Raw genomic sequence first — 13,604 nt, 5'->3', positions numbered from 1 at the left:
GGCCCGGCTCAGCACCTCAAGCCCTTACGCACTAAGACAGGCAAGCCTGACCCCCGGCTAGGCACATAAAGCCCTTACTCATTAAGGCATTCAAGCTCAAGCTCCGATTCGGAACATCAAGCCCTTATGCATTAAGGCACGCAAGCCTGAGCCCCGGCTCGGTACCTCAAGCCCTTACGCACTAAGGCACGCAAGCCCGAGCCCCGGCTTGGCACCTTAAGCCCATACGTACTATGGCACGCAAGCCCGAGCACGGCTCAACACCTCAAGCCCTTACGCATCAATGCACGCAAGCCAGAGCACCACTCAGCACCTCAAGCCCTTACGCACTAAGGCATGCAAGCTCGAACCCCAGTTTGGCACATCAAACCCTTACGCATTAAGGCAATCAAGCTCGAGCCCCGACTCGGCACCTCAAGCCCTTAAGCACTAAGGCATGCAAGCCCAAGCCCCAGCTCGGCACATCAAGCCCTTTCATATCAAGGCACGTAAGCCAGAGCACGGCTCCACACCTCAAGCCCTTACGCATTAAGGTATGAAAGCCCAAGCACAGCTCGGCAACTTCAAGACCTTAACACAAGGCACCTCAAAAGACCGAGCCCAAGCTCGGCACCCTCTAAGACCGAGCCCAAGGTCAGAATTCTCAGATTGAGTCCCAGCTCAGAACCTCAAGCCCTTATGCACTAAGGCATGCAAGCCCGAACCCTGGCTCGGCACTACAAAAGACCTTAGCATAAGGCACCTCAAAAGACTGAGCCCAAGGTCGACACCCTCAGACTGAGCCCAAGCTTAGCACACTCGAAGACCGAGCCCAAGCTCGGCATTCTCTAAGACCGAGCCCAGCTCGGCACTACCAAGACCAAACCCAGGTTTGGCATATCAAAAGATCGAGTGCAAGCTCAGTACCCTCTAAGATCGAGCCCAAGCTCGGCATTCTCTAAGACCGAGCCCAAGCTCGGCACCTTCTAAAATTAAGCCCAAGCTCGGCATTCTCTAAGATCGAGCCCCAGCTCAGAACCTCTATGGCTAAGCCCAAGGTTGGCACCTCAAGAGCTCATAAACTAGACATGGAAGATCAATTCCGAGCTCAGCTAGGGAACGAAGCCACACTCAGACAGTTGTACTGGTCCTTATTCTTCCAACAGTTATTTCAAGCCGCGCTCAAAGTACAAGAAAATAAAGAAAGAAGCGCAAGAATGCTGAGAGATGAAGACATCAAAATAAATTTTTCATTCATCAAAAAGTGGAAAAAAATCCTCAAAGTACATCGCTCCAGAAGGAGACATCTACATAAATATATATATATATATATACAAGGCTAATCTCGGGGGGTTGATCCACAGGCCTAGCTCTTTACTTGTCTATCCTTTGAGTCAGGTCACCTCTTCACCAACGTCGATCGAGCCACCAAGCTTAACCGAAGTAGCAGGGGTGGGAACGCGCTACTCATAGTCTGTCAGATTGTAGCCTGGCATCTTACTCAGGATGAACTAGATGGCATCGTCCGAGCCGACCTGAAATGAAGCAATGTTAACGTCAACCAACCACTTCTGATAGGCCTAGGGTTCATCCACCTCGTTGGCCTCCAGCTCAGCCCGATGTTGTCTTTCCAGCTCGCCAACCCTAGCTGCGAGCTCCTCCTCCTTGCGAGGGCCCTGAGTCTCGAACAATTTATCCTAGAGAGCATCATTCTCCTCCATCAAGTTGCCGTTGGCATTGAGCTGTTTAGCAACCTCCGGTTCCAGCTCTCCAGTTATCAACTCGACATCATTGACACGGACCTCCTCAGATCGGGCCATTTTCTTCTTAACCTCCAGTTGGCCTGTGATCTTGTTCGGCTCCGCATAAAGGTGCTTTGCGTCCTCCTTCGCCTTTGAACAAGCGATAGCCACGTCCTTGAACCGTTGAGCAGCCTCGACTAAGGAATTAAAGTAGCACGTTTCACACCGAATAGGCAGCGCACGTCGTACGAAGTTCGAGATTGAATTAAATGCTCTAGCAGATAGATCCGAACTGCTAGAGCAGGGGGCTAGTGATGAGGCAAAATATGTCCCCTTCCTCAACACGGCTGAAGCTTGTATGCAAACCTAAACAGAAGACTGACCCGCCACCTCGGCCCTTCATTAGGCCGTGCTGCCACCTTGACATCTCATCAGGTCATGCTACCACGTCGGCCCTCTATCAGGTCGTGCTACCACCTCAGCATCTCATCAGGCCGTGCTACTACTTCAGCCCTCCATCAGGCCGTGCTGCCACCTCGGCCCATCATCAGGCCGTGCTGCCACCTGGGCCCTCCATCAGGCCGTGCTGCCACCTGGGCCCTCCATCAGGCCGTGCTACCAGTCACCTAGGCTTGACCAACCTGTCACCTCGGCTCGGCACAGTCAAGTAATGCACCCAAAAACGTGCACACATCCACTCCTACATTCAAGGGACGTGATCCTTGATCACGGGGGTAGGACTCTATCCACTACACGTCATCAGAGGCATCCACCCCTCTCACGACTTGCACCTCCGAGGTCAATGGAGAATATTCCTAGAATATGCCCTGAAACCCAGAATATTATCAGAATCACAGTGCCACTTCCCTCAAGGACTCTACACCTAAACATGACTCTCCACAAATGCCCTTCCTTCTCTTTCCATTAGCAACTTATAAATACCAAGGTAAGCCTCTATCATGGGGGATCGATCAATCACTCCTTTTACTGGAAAAGCTCTCTTGAGCATCTGCTGTGAAAAGATCTGACTTAGGCATCGGAGAATCCCCCGTCGAGTCAACCTGGCTCTCTCCTATCATCTCTTCTGTGCAGGTCGGCCAAAGCACCAGGAACTGCAGGGAAGATCATCCGAACAATTTTTGCCGCATTCGGAACTAACAGGAAAACAAGATGGATGGTTGTAAATAAAGTTTTTTTTTTTTTTTTCTTAATTCAGTTGCACCAGAACCCTGAATCTACTGTCCAAATGAAACTACATCTATTAATGAGAAACTTACTTGATAAGCTGACCACCAGACTTGAGAACACTGGAAATAACTATGACGACAGAGTAAAGATGAGAGATACATCACAACATTAAAACTTATAGAAGCATTAGTGGGCTTGTTGATGACATTCCAAAGCTAACCTATTTATTACTGGGAAGGTTAAAAGAAAAATCATTTGTAAATCAAAATTATTCATCGAGTCAGCTAATTGCAGAGTTTTTAATCATGTAGATAGGTGTATATAAACACCATAAACAATACTACAGTCGCAAGATCATTATGTATATTACAGTAGCCACCAAATGTAGCCCTCAAAAGAGGACGTCAGGCCTTCATTGAGAAAATAGAGCTTAAAATTCAGAATCAGAAAATTTAGTAAAGAAAGGTACTAGCAAGGCTGTTTCTTGCTAATAGCAAGATTTACTTCCACTTCTTGAACTTTCCCCCATGCTTGAACTTCCCACCATGCTTCCCATGCTTGAACTTGCCATGCTTACCATGTTTATAATGGCCTCCTCCATGAGAGTGATGAACAGATCCATATGCCATATGACCAGAACCATACGGCATATGACCAGAACCATGTGTCAAATGGTGGGCTCCATAAGCAGCAGCGGCAGCAGCAGCACCACCCGCTAGCATTGCACCCATTCCACCTCCATGCCCTGTCATCAAAAGCAGATGAGTATAGTATGAATCAGGTAAAAATCTTTCAATATTCACTTAAAAGCTCTCCCAGTATTTTTCTGGATTAGTACATAAATAAAACCACATCTTAAAGTTCATATAAAACATTTGAAACTGTTATGGAAATGTTATTACCAACATTGCAGTTTCATACCTGAATGATGCGGATCAGAAGAGCCTGGATAACCAGCTGGAGGGTAAGCACCAGGAGGGGGGGGATATCCTGCTGGTGGGTAGCCTTGTGGAGGATATCCCTGTTGAGGATATCCTTGAGGAGGGTAACCCTGTGGAGGATATCCTTGAGGAGGGTAACCCTGTGGAGGGTATGCACCAGGTTGTGAGGGGTAAGGGTACGGCCCAGGTTGTGGAGGGTATTGTCCATGGTGATGTCCAAAACCTTTGTCAGTCGAATCGTCATGCTTGTCCTTTCCACCTCCCATTTTCCTCGCCTTAAGTCCGATGCTAAAGAACACAATAGGCAATGGAACTGTTAGAGACAATCCTTAGAATGCAAGCTTATTTAAGCATACATACACTCAGCAGTATTATCTATGCTTAGCGTGTATGTTAATGATGCATCCTCAGCTAGCCCCTGTGAACACCCATTGTTTTCCATGTGGCATGAAGCAAGACCAATTTCTTCGACAGAACAAATCAGAGAGAAAACTGAGACCCACAAAAATTTAAGAATGCAAATACACCACAATTTTCTGCTGTGTTTGGCTGACAAACAGGAGAAAAACTGCATAAGTGCAACTACTGCTTTTTCTTGACCATAATTTTCTCAGTAGCCCTTGGTCCCCCAAATGGTTGCCTCATCCAATACCCAAGATCATCACCATAGAAAATGGGGGTAGGGGTCCTATTAATAAGGTATGTAGCGGTGAACAAGCGATCACCCCAAAATGGAGAGGAAGATCAGTTTGAAAACATAAGGCACAAGCAACATTAAATAAGTGGTGATGTTTGCGTTCAACAATACCATTTTTTTGAGGTGGAGCAACACAACTTGTTTGGTGAAGAATACCATATTCTTGAAAGGAAAAAAAAAATTTTGGAAAGCATTAGGGAAAAATTCGGAACCCTGGTCTGATCGGACTTGTTTGATGGAAGTGGTAAATAATTGGTTTTGAACATAATGATGAAATTGAGAAAGATGATATGTTTCAGATTTAAAATTCATGAGAAAAATCTACGTACATCCAGTAAAATCATTGACAATGGTAAGGAAAAAATGAGCACCATTATTTAGCGAAAAAGAACAAGGAATAATCTCTCTTACATTCTCTAATGGCTTTGCAAGTTTAGTAATAATAGATGGCTGGATATAGATACTAGCCAATTGAGATAGATATCCTTAAAAGCAAAAGAACTAGGTCAGTCAGTTCATAATTTCTCTTAGTTTTTTTGGCCGAATAGGATGTATTGTGGCATGGTTTTCCCATAAGACTGCAACGATTCTCTGTTCCTATTACCTACCGATCAAACATTATTCAACCAAAATCCAAGATGGCCTGCAACGGAAGCAGAGCTTCCATTTGATGAAATTTAGGATTTCATTAGGGGTCTGAAGAGAGTTTCCAGGACAAAGGTGGGTGTGAATCATTGTCATTGCAATAGGTAATGGTTATTGCCTATTGCGAGATTGTATCTACCTGATCAATTGATATTTCTGTAAGATAAAGGATCCTAAAAAAGAGCCGCCTACCAACAAAATTCAGAAGAAAGAACAGAAAAAAGGAAACAATCCAAACAACTACGACTGAAGAAGCTACAGAAATTTTCATTAAACAACGATTCAAAGGATAACCCATTAATAATAATAACAAGAACAAGAAGATAGCAACTCACGGGGTTGCTTCAAAGGAGAAGTGGTTGCGGGCAGGATGAGTTATGATCTTCGAAACTGAAAGAGAGAGAGAGAGAGAGAGAGAGAGAGAGAGAACGTTTGTAAATATCGGGTATTCTTTATAGAGACGCTCCACTTCGACTTGTTGTCCGCGTCGTCCTCGTGTTTCGTAAACGCGTTGCTTAGTTTCGACGCGTTATTTTACGAGATAAGATCCTTTGCTCAAATCATCATTTGGTTATACGAATCAACTCTCAACACGTTATTTTTTTCTTCGTTATTATAAGAATAAAAATATTAATATTTAAAAATAAAAATGATAAATTTAAATATTAACTCATACAATCAGATAATAGTATAAACAATTGATCCATCACCTGCCTTCATCACATTGCATGGATCCTAGAAGATGAGGTTCCTTTCCTGGTATCTATTTTTACCACCTAAGATGGTAAAGACGGATTCTACTTCTACTCATAAATAAATAAACAAATAATAAAAACAGAAAATAAGAAAAGATAATATTTCATACAAAATAATCTGTTCAAACAACTGAGAGAGAGAGAGAGAGAGAGAGAGAGAGAGAGAGAGAGAGAGCACAGGGGAAATAGTCAAAGAGACGTCAATGCTGAACAGAAATAATAAAGAAATTGAGGAAATGTCATTTAAGTGAGGGAGAGGGATAGGCACGACCCACGTTTAAACATTAGATGATGTAGTGGGAGAGAGGGTTCTCAGGTTCGGCCGGCGGTGTCGATTAGTATTTAGGGGAGGAGTATCATATCATTAGATGAGGAGAAAAAAAAGAAGTAACGTGTATTAAGCTGTCTTAAACTTATGTATATCTAATTTCTTCTAGCTCAGCTCATTGGCAGGCAGCTAGAAGAACAGGTGAGCTCAATTCAAATTTCAAATATAGAGATAGAAAAGAATCTCCAAATGATATTTTAGAAAATTAATAAAACAAATCATGGGAGGATGAGAGGAAACGATTTTTTCTTTTTTTCTGTTTTTTCTTATGGGAAAATTTTTATCGATTGCCCATAGGCCACCAGGGGTACTTCCTTTTACCTCCCCAGGGGGATTATGTAATTTCCATAAGATATTATTTTGAACCTAATATAGATGAGAAGAGCAAATAGGTCACTCATGATTTGCATTCTTCACGCTCCTCTTCTCAACTTCTTTGCTTCTTCTTCCTTCCTCTCTTCTCTACTTCTCCCTCATCTCTAAACTCAATCTCTTTGATTTCCAACAGTAAATCCATTGCAATTAATTACAAGAATGTCCATATTTATATTTCTATCCAATCGCCATTGAAAAAATATACAGAACAGAGTGCCCAAATCCGTCCATAGTCAAGAACAAATAACTCTCTAAATGGACAGTTGCACAAAATGTAACAATCATAACAAGCGCATAAGAAAAATATAATTAATTAATTTTAATTCAATTAAACTGGATCAAACACATCAAAATATCCAACACTGAGGCAAAATTTGAACTACTTTTGGACCAGAAATGAGGAATGACTAGACACCAACTTGCAATATAGTTTGTTTCAAAAAGCACACCACGAAAACAGGAAGTTGACAACTTAATATTTATGCCATCTCACAATGAAAATTGTGTGAAAATAGCATAAAGCTATATCCGTTTCTGGTACATCCTTCTGTAAAGTTTTGCTCCTTCAAATTCCACGTGGATCTCTCTTTCAGTCCGTATTCCCATTGGGTTGCTTAAGAGCCACCCCTCATTGTCACATAACACACTAGGGTCAATTTCAGTAATATGTTCAAGCGCATCAGAATGGGACTCGAACTGATTCCTCATATCAAGCGCCACTTCAAGCACGTCTGACTGCAGAAATACCTATCCAACCAAAGTAGACATGATAAAAGGTAGTTCTCATAATTCTGAATAGAACTAGAAAGTGCAGAATTCATGTACTGTTGGAAGGAAAAATCATAAAATATAGGATTTCAATATCCTCCCATGAGCAGTTTTTATATCTAGTGGATATCAAAGCTCAGATTTACCATTTCTGGATGCTTGTAGAAATCTCAATGAATCGATTCAATAGCAAAAAAAGGAGTGAGCAAATTATCTGTTCTCTATAGAGTTTTGCAGTATAATATCAATAGCATTGAAAAGCTTAGTTAGGACAACATCTCTTCTTAAAAGTTTGACCTAGACCAAAATCCAAAGACACTCTTCATCATCATAAACAACCATAACAAAACCCTATCTATTACAACCATAGAAGAAAGAAACTAGCAAGATCCCTTCTCAGAAGTTTGGCCCAAATCAAAATCAAACAACAACAACAACAACAACAACAACAACAACAAAGCCCTGTCCCAACTTAATGGGTCGGCTACATGGATCCAAGCAAAGCCAAAGAAATAGAAAATAAGAAGGTATTAAAAAGAAGGTATGAAAGAAAGAAATTAACTAAAAGGACACAAACTAGGATTCAAAAAACATAGAATTCATATGAAGTAAAAAGCCCTAATATGACTCGAAACGATAACTTGACTAAAGATAATATATGGGGGTGGGATTGTTGCTCCGAAACACCCATACAGGACAATTGGATGGGCACCTAGTTCTATAACTTGCCAGACCAGATGGAGTTGAAATTTTGTGGACAGAGAGACCCCATGAAATTTTGTGTACCCAACGTCCTCTGCTCACATGTCAAGTTGCTCACATGTCAAGTTTCAGCCGAAACAGATTTGGTCATATGACTGAACAAAAATTAAAAAGTCAAGGGCTACGAAGATGGCGCATGGGACTACCAAGGGTGTGCATAGATGTACATGGGAAAATATGCCATTACACAGGAGGGTAAATAATTGAATTTCAGGTTGAAATTTGACACGTGACAATCCAAACCACTCCCTTGATATCCAAACTTTGGATTTTCCACATAAGCCTTCCACATGGCACAACTAGGTAGCCCACCCATATATCCATATATGGCTGTGCCCTTTATAAAACCTTTCACCCCATGGATTTACTAATAACTAGTATATTTTTGAAGTACAATGAATAATAAAGTTGGGTTCATAAAAATAGTAAATTGTAATTACTAAAAAATATAAAAATTGAATTTACTGGGAATAGTGAATCAACAACGAGCCATTGTACACCATGCTCCTGCACCAATGGCAGCCTATTTAGACAACGCAGGTGGTAGAATCCTATTCATCTATTCAGGCCAATCGCAGTTCGAAATTCCAATAAAGAGGATGCTTGTGCCCCTGTCCATGGTTCACAATCTGCTAATCATCCTAATTTCTTTAATATTGGGCAACACTAATAGTAGGCAAAAAAGTTACAACAAAGGCCACTGAAGTTGTCTCTTAGCATCAAAGCGACACCACCGCTTCATCCATAAGCATCTTGTCCGATAATGTGAAAAGGGCAGTAGATGAACCACCAGCACCAGGGGGTCGTTAGGGAATTCTTCTATAGAAGATTAATCTCTTAGTCTTTGTTTCTTTAAGATTTTTCAGTCTAATTTCAGGGTTTTCTTTCCTTTATTCCCTTATTTATTTATTATTATTACCATCATCATCATCATCATCATCATTATTATTCTTATGCATTATTTGTTATTCTTCTTCCACTGCTGGTACCCTTGGATTCTCCACCCTCCAGTAAAAATCCTTCATGTGGTGGAAAGGTACAGCAGGAGTCCTGTAGTTGAAGTGCTGAACCCAAGTAGCTCCATAACACTTGGTTGAGTGTTCACATAAATTTTCTCTTATGCATCCAAAATAAAAGAATCAAAAGAATGTATTTTAAAAAAGAAAGTGCCAGCACAGCACTAGGTTTTCTGATCTTCAGAACATAGATGCTATAATACTTACACCTATTCAGCTTGTTTCCCATTTTTTCATATCTCAACTAACCTCACCAAGATTAAACATAAATAATAGGGTTCAGCTACATAAAGCACATTCTATAATTATCTGCAGAAGGGACAACTATACTTATCTGCAGGAGGGGAGTCAAAGAAAATAAGACAAAACCTTCATGTTACCTCCATCACTGGTAAAGTCATGTTCAGTTGTGAAGCCTGCTTCTTCTTTTTTGCCTTTTGGGTCGTTCCATTTCAAGGTTTAAAATAAGAGCAGCCTTTACTGAAAAAATGTATCCAGTTTTTTATTTACAATTTGAATTTGCGGATGCTTAATGATGCCTTCAATTTATCATGGTCCCAAATGTTCATGGATATGCTAATTTGTGAAGGTAAAGATAGTTCCATATGTGACAACTGATGGAAAAATCTCATAAAAAAATTGTAGTCAGTTTACAGGCAAATGCTGCATTACCTACTCAGAAGAGCAAAGAGGCAATGAAATAGAACACAAAATACATACAAAGGTTATACCCTCTGAAAGAATAAAACCGCCAAAGTACCTACCCATCCTCCAGGATGTAAATTCTTTAAAATAGAATCTACCAAAGGCTTCTGCACAACTCTTCTTTTATGATGCCTTTTCTTGAAATGTGGATCAGGACACTGCAAGGGGATGAACCAAGATCATACCTAAGTATGTCCACTGCTGTTCAACGTAATAATTCAGAGAGTATGTAGAACAAGATAAAATAAGAAACATGTAACAAACTAGTTTAGTCTGTAGATTGGGGGGGGGGGGGGGAGATTAACTCTTCTGGAGAAAAGGAAGGCTAAAAGTTTATTTACTCACAAGAATAGATACTAACATCAAAGGTCCAGGGTAACTGGATACCAGTTGTTCAAAAGAAACCAAAGCATTTGCAAACATGAAATACCTGGGTTCAGGAGTAACAATCATTAGAAGCTAATCCAAATTGAAAGGGCATGTTTAGTTTGCCTGAAAAGATGACTTATGAAACCTTACACGTTATTAAGAGCCAATTCTTTCACCCAAAACTGTGCACGTTTAACCAACTGCAGGTAAACCATACTTGTTAAGCATACTATAGTTGACATAAAAAGTTGTGCCTAAAATTACTTCAATTTATAAAGAACTGGAGAAAACAACTTTACGAAAAATAAAAATAAAAAAAGGGGGAAAAAGAATGAAAGAAGATAAAGGGGGGGGGGAATCTTGATGTAAATAATTCATTCACAATTACTCGTGTTGATATCTTAAAATGTAAGAGTCAAATCATACTTTATCTCGTATTTCCAGTCCCAAATAATTTTTTGACTCAGGAAATCTTCTTGCAAGCCATATGAGAAATCTGCCACTACCTGGAATTCAGCAATGGTTAGCTAGATGCTGAAAGTCAAAAGCACAATCCGCCCCAACTTCAAAAATTTTAAAAGAATCATAATGGTGAAGGCAACAATAAATTTCATAACAGTTTGACAGGATAGTAATGAAGATTCTGCAGGTGTGCCAAATAAGTTATTTCTAATCATTCATCAATTCAGAAACCAAAAAACAATAATGAAAGCATTAGAAACTTGGGAAATTCTGAAGATCCACAGTACTCAGGGAAAATACTCACCCATGAGGGTGTTTTTTACTTTCCTCCTGTTTGTTTATCTATAGGGAAAATAAATAGGTTTTCCAATTCAGGAATAGAAGTAGGAAAATCCACGCTGTCGGATTATATGATATGTACTTATGGATTACATCTCTCAAGGGGTGGCAACTGTTAACCTGACCTAAGTTACCGAGCAAATAATAATTTTTCTTCAGGTTCAGCATGACAAAACACAACCCAAAAATAAAAGTGGTGGGTTTAGTCACATTTTCTCATTGGACTAGTGCAGAGTCAGTACCTCCACAGCTCCATCTTATCTATGATCAACCTAGGCTCCTCCCCCCCCCCACCCCTTTTTCTCCTTTCTCTTTCTGTAAGGGGGTCTTATCTTTCCTCACTCTAATTAATTCTGATTTAACAGAAAGGGAGGGATGCAAGAGTTGGATTTTTGGTTGGTCCATATCCTTTTGAGCTTAGTCACTAGTCCAAACAGACCTATATTGTTGCCACCCTAATCTGGTATAGAGAATGGGCATCATATATGGAAAAACAAAACCCTACATCCTCATGTGTTCTGGAGTTTCTTCTACTATGAGTAGGAAACTCCACATCATACAAATGAATGAAAATTAATATTCTACGAGAAATAAAAGTAAGTTCGGCAGAGTGAGTATCCAAAATGTTGGATAAGAAAAGAGTCATAAGAAAGCCAGAGTAGGATTTTTTTCTTTTCTTTTTTTTTTTCTTTTTTTTGAAGAGAAACACATGTCCTAATGTTCAGGAATTTTGAAAGATGCTTAATCTTCCAGCATTTCTACAAGGATTTGTAAGATTAAAGTAGAGGAATGTGGGTAAATGCGTCAAAGTACAGGAATGTGTGCAATTGTATCTATAATGGTTCTCAATCTTCTGAGAATATCATTCTGGTTTCATAGGCTTCTATTTGTTCTTTTCCCCTTAGGAGCATCATGGTCTCAACTCTCTCTACCCACAGAATTTGAGGAAACAAAATAGAACTAATATAATCGAACTTAAAAATCAGACCTAACTCCACTCTTGAAATTGAAGACTGGACAGGAAAGAGAAGGAGAAAACAGAAAGTAGTTACCACTTCCAATATCCACCATAAGCGGCAGCATGGAGTCTCCATATACCTCATTCCAGTTTGGAACTTCTACTGGAATCTACAAAATAGAAGTTGAGAGAAAGAGCTAAGCCCATTAGACAAATTAAACTAAGTAAAACTGAAAATAGAACTATTTTCTTGTCATGATTATGCAAAAAGAAATACAGAATGCCCAATCCCAATTAGAATATCAGATAAAGTTCTAGGCCTGCACAGAACGACAATATAGAAGTAAAGAAACAGAGAAAGACCCATGTGAGTTACAGAGGCGCAAAACCGCCCTCCCCAACCCCCGGGAAAAGAAAAAAAAAAAAAAAAAAAGAACCAAATGGGAGGAAAGTCACAGTTTGGAGCATCACCGTGAGGGAAGCACTGAGAGGGTTCACATGTTGCCGGATTCGGACGTGACCCACCTGCAAAAATCACAGTCCCAAGAGAAAAAGCATGAACTCCCAAAGATTTATCCATTTGAAAGGGAGAAAAGAATAAACGAGGAGGAGGAGGAGGAGGAGGAGGTGAGACCTCGCTAACTTTCTCCTTGAGGTTGAGCTCAGCGTATTCTAAGGCCACAAGGTCGGGACTCCTGAGCTCGGCGGCTACGCTTCTATTGAATCTGTAGAAACAGGAACAATTATGATGACGAATATTGTTGGGCAATCCAATGTTGAAGTGATTGAGAGTGGAGAGAAAATTAGGAGTGTGATTGAAGAAGAGAAGAGTGGAGGAAGAACAAAGAGCTCTCGTAGCCCTGGGAACAACAGCAGCTGCAGCGTGAACGTGAAGAGAGTTCATCGCCGTTTCCAAACCCCACTTTCACATCCCAATATTCGATATTATGCAATTTGGCGCTCTTTTCCAGTTAGCTGTTAGCCTTACAACCACAAACAACTGGGGACAGAGTCGACAGACATCTCAATCCTCCAACGCTTCAATTGTTTGAGGAAAGCGAAGAACCCTCCGTACTCCCTACTTACCTTCTTACGAGTTACGAGTTAAATCTCAACCATGTATCAGTTAGCACTAACTCAACCTTGTACAAAGAGAAACACTTTTTTTCTTTTCTTTTCTTTTTTTTCCTTTTTTTTTTTTTTATATTTGAGAAATAGAAATAAATTAAATTGGTATTTTCGTATTGTTACCGAATAGAAGACTCCGAGGGTTTCCATGGATTTTACAAGAACCAATGTTAAGGTCCATAGTGTCACTTCTCAAGGCAGTATTGTAGAGACAGATGATTCATCCGATGATGGCATGGTGATGTTTGTAGTTTCAACTTTTGTGTGAAACATGAATGGATTTTGAATTTGGCCGCTTCTTTCCATATGACAATACATGTTAACCGCGTGGTGGTTCAATTTATATGGGTATATGTAGAAATGGGGGATTGAAGATGTTAAAATCATGATGTTTGATGGCATCACTTATACAATTTCCGTTGTATGATTTATATCAAACGTGGAAGA

General features: G+C 40.4%; 2 protein-coding genes across 4 annotated transcripts; both read right to left on the bottom strand.

The window, feature by feature from the left end:
* Positions 1-3,163: 3,163 nt before the first annotated feature.
* LOC122079529 (glycine-rich protein A3-like) lies at positions 3,164-5,686 on the bottom strand. The gene is made up of 3 exons (XM_042646066.1): positions 5,528-5,686; positions 3,831-4,138; positions 3,164-3,654 (listed from the first exon to the last, which is right to left on the bottom strand). The coding sequence occupies exons 2-3, from the start codon at positions 4,114-4,116 to the stop codon at positions 3,410-3,412; spliced, it is 531 nt and encodes a 176-aa protein (XP_042502000.1). The 5' UTR covers positions 4,117-4,138; positions 5,528-5,686; the 3' UTR covers positions 3,164-3,409.
* Positions 5,687-6,945: 1,259 nt separating this feature from the next.
* LOC122079527 (tRNA (guanine-N(7)-)-methyltransferase-like) lies at positions 6,946-13,195 on the bottom strand. 3 transcript variants are annotated; one of them, XM_042646063.1, is made up of 8 exons: positions 12,664-13,172; positions 12,501-12,554; positions 12,124-12,199; positions 10,697-10,776; positions 10,421-10,470; positions 10,247-10,331; positions 9,961-10,059; positions 6,946-7,397 (listed from the first exon to the last, which is right to left on the bottom strand). In XM_042646063.1, the coding sequence occupies exons 1-8, from the start codon at positions 12,931-12,933 to the stop codon at positions 7,173-7,175; spliced, it is 939 nt and encodes a 312-aa protein (XP_042501997.1). In that variant the 5' UTR covers positions 12,934-13,172; the 3' UTR covers positions 6,946-7,172. The 3 variants fall into 3 exon arrangements, with proteins under 3 accessions (XP_042501997.1, XP_042501999.1, XP_042501998.1); XM_042646065.1 differs by having other exon boundaries at positions 7,263-7,397; positions 10,263-10,331; positions 12,664-13,190; XM_042646064.1 differs by lacking the exon at positions 6,946-7,397 and having other exon boundaries at positions 9,987-10,102; positions 12,664-13,195.
* Between the last annotated feature and the right edge of the window lie 409 nt (positions 13,196-13,604).

This window comes from Macadamia integrifolia, chromosome 5 (genome assembly GCF_013358625.1).
Source record: "Macadamia integrifolia cultivar HAES 741 chromosome 5, SCU_Mint_v3, whole genome shotgun sequence".
NCBI lineage: Eukaryota > Viridiplantae > Streptophyta > Magnoliopsida > Proteales > Proteaceae > Macadamia > Macadamia integrifolia.
The sequence above is the reverse complement of the archived record's forward strand: the minus strand, read 5'-3'. Positions and strand labels throughout refer to the sequence as shown.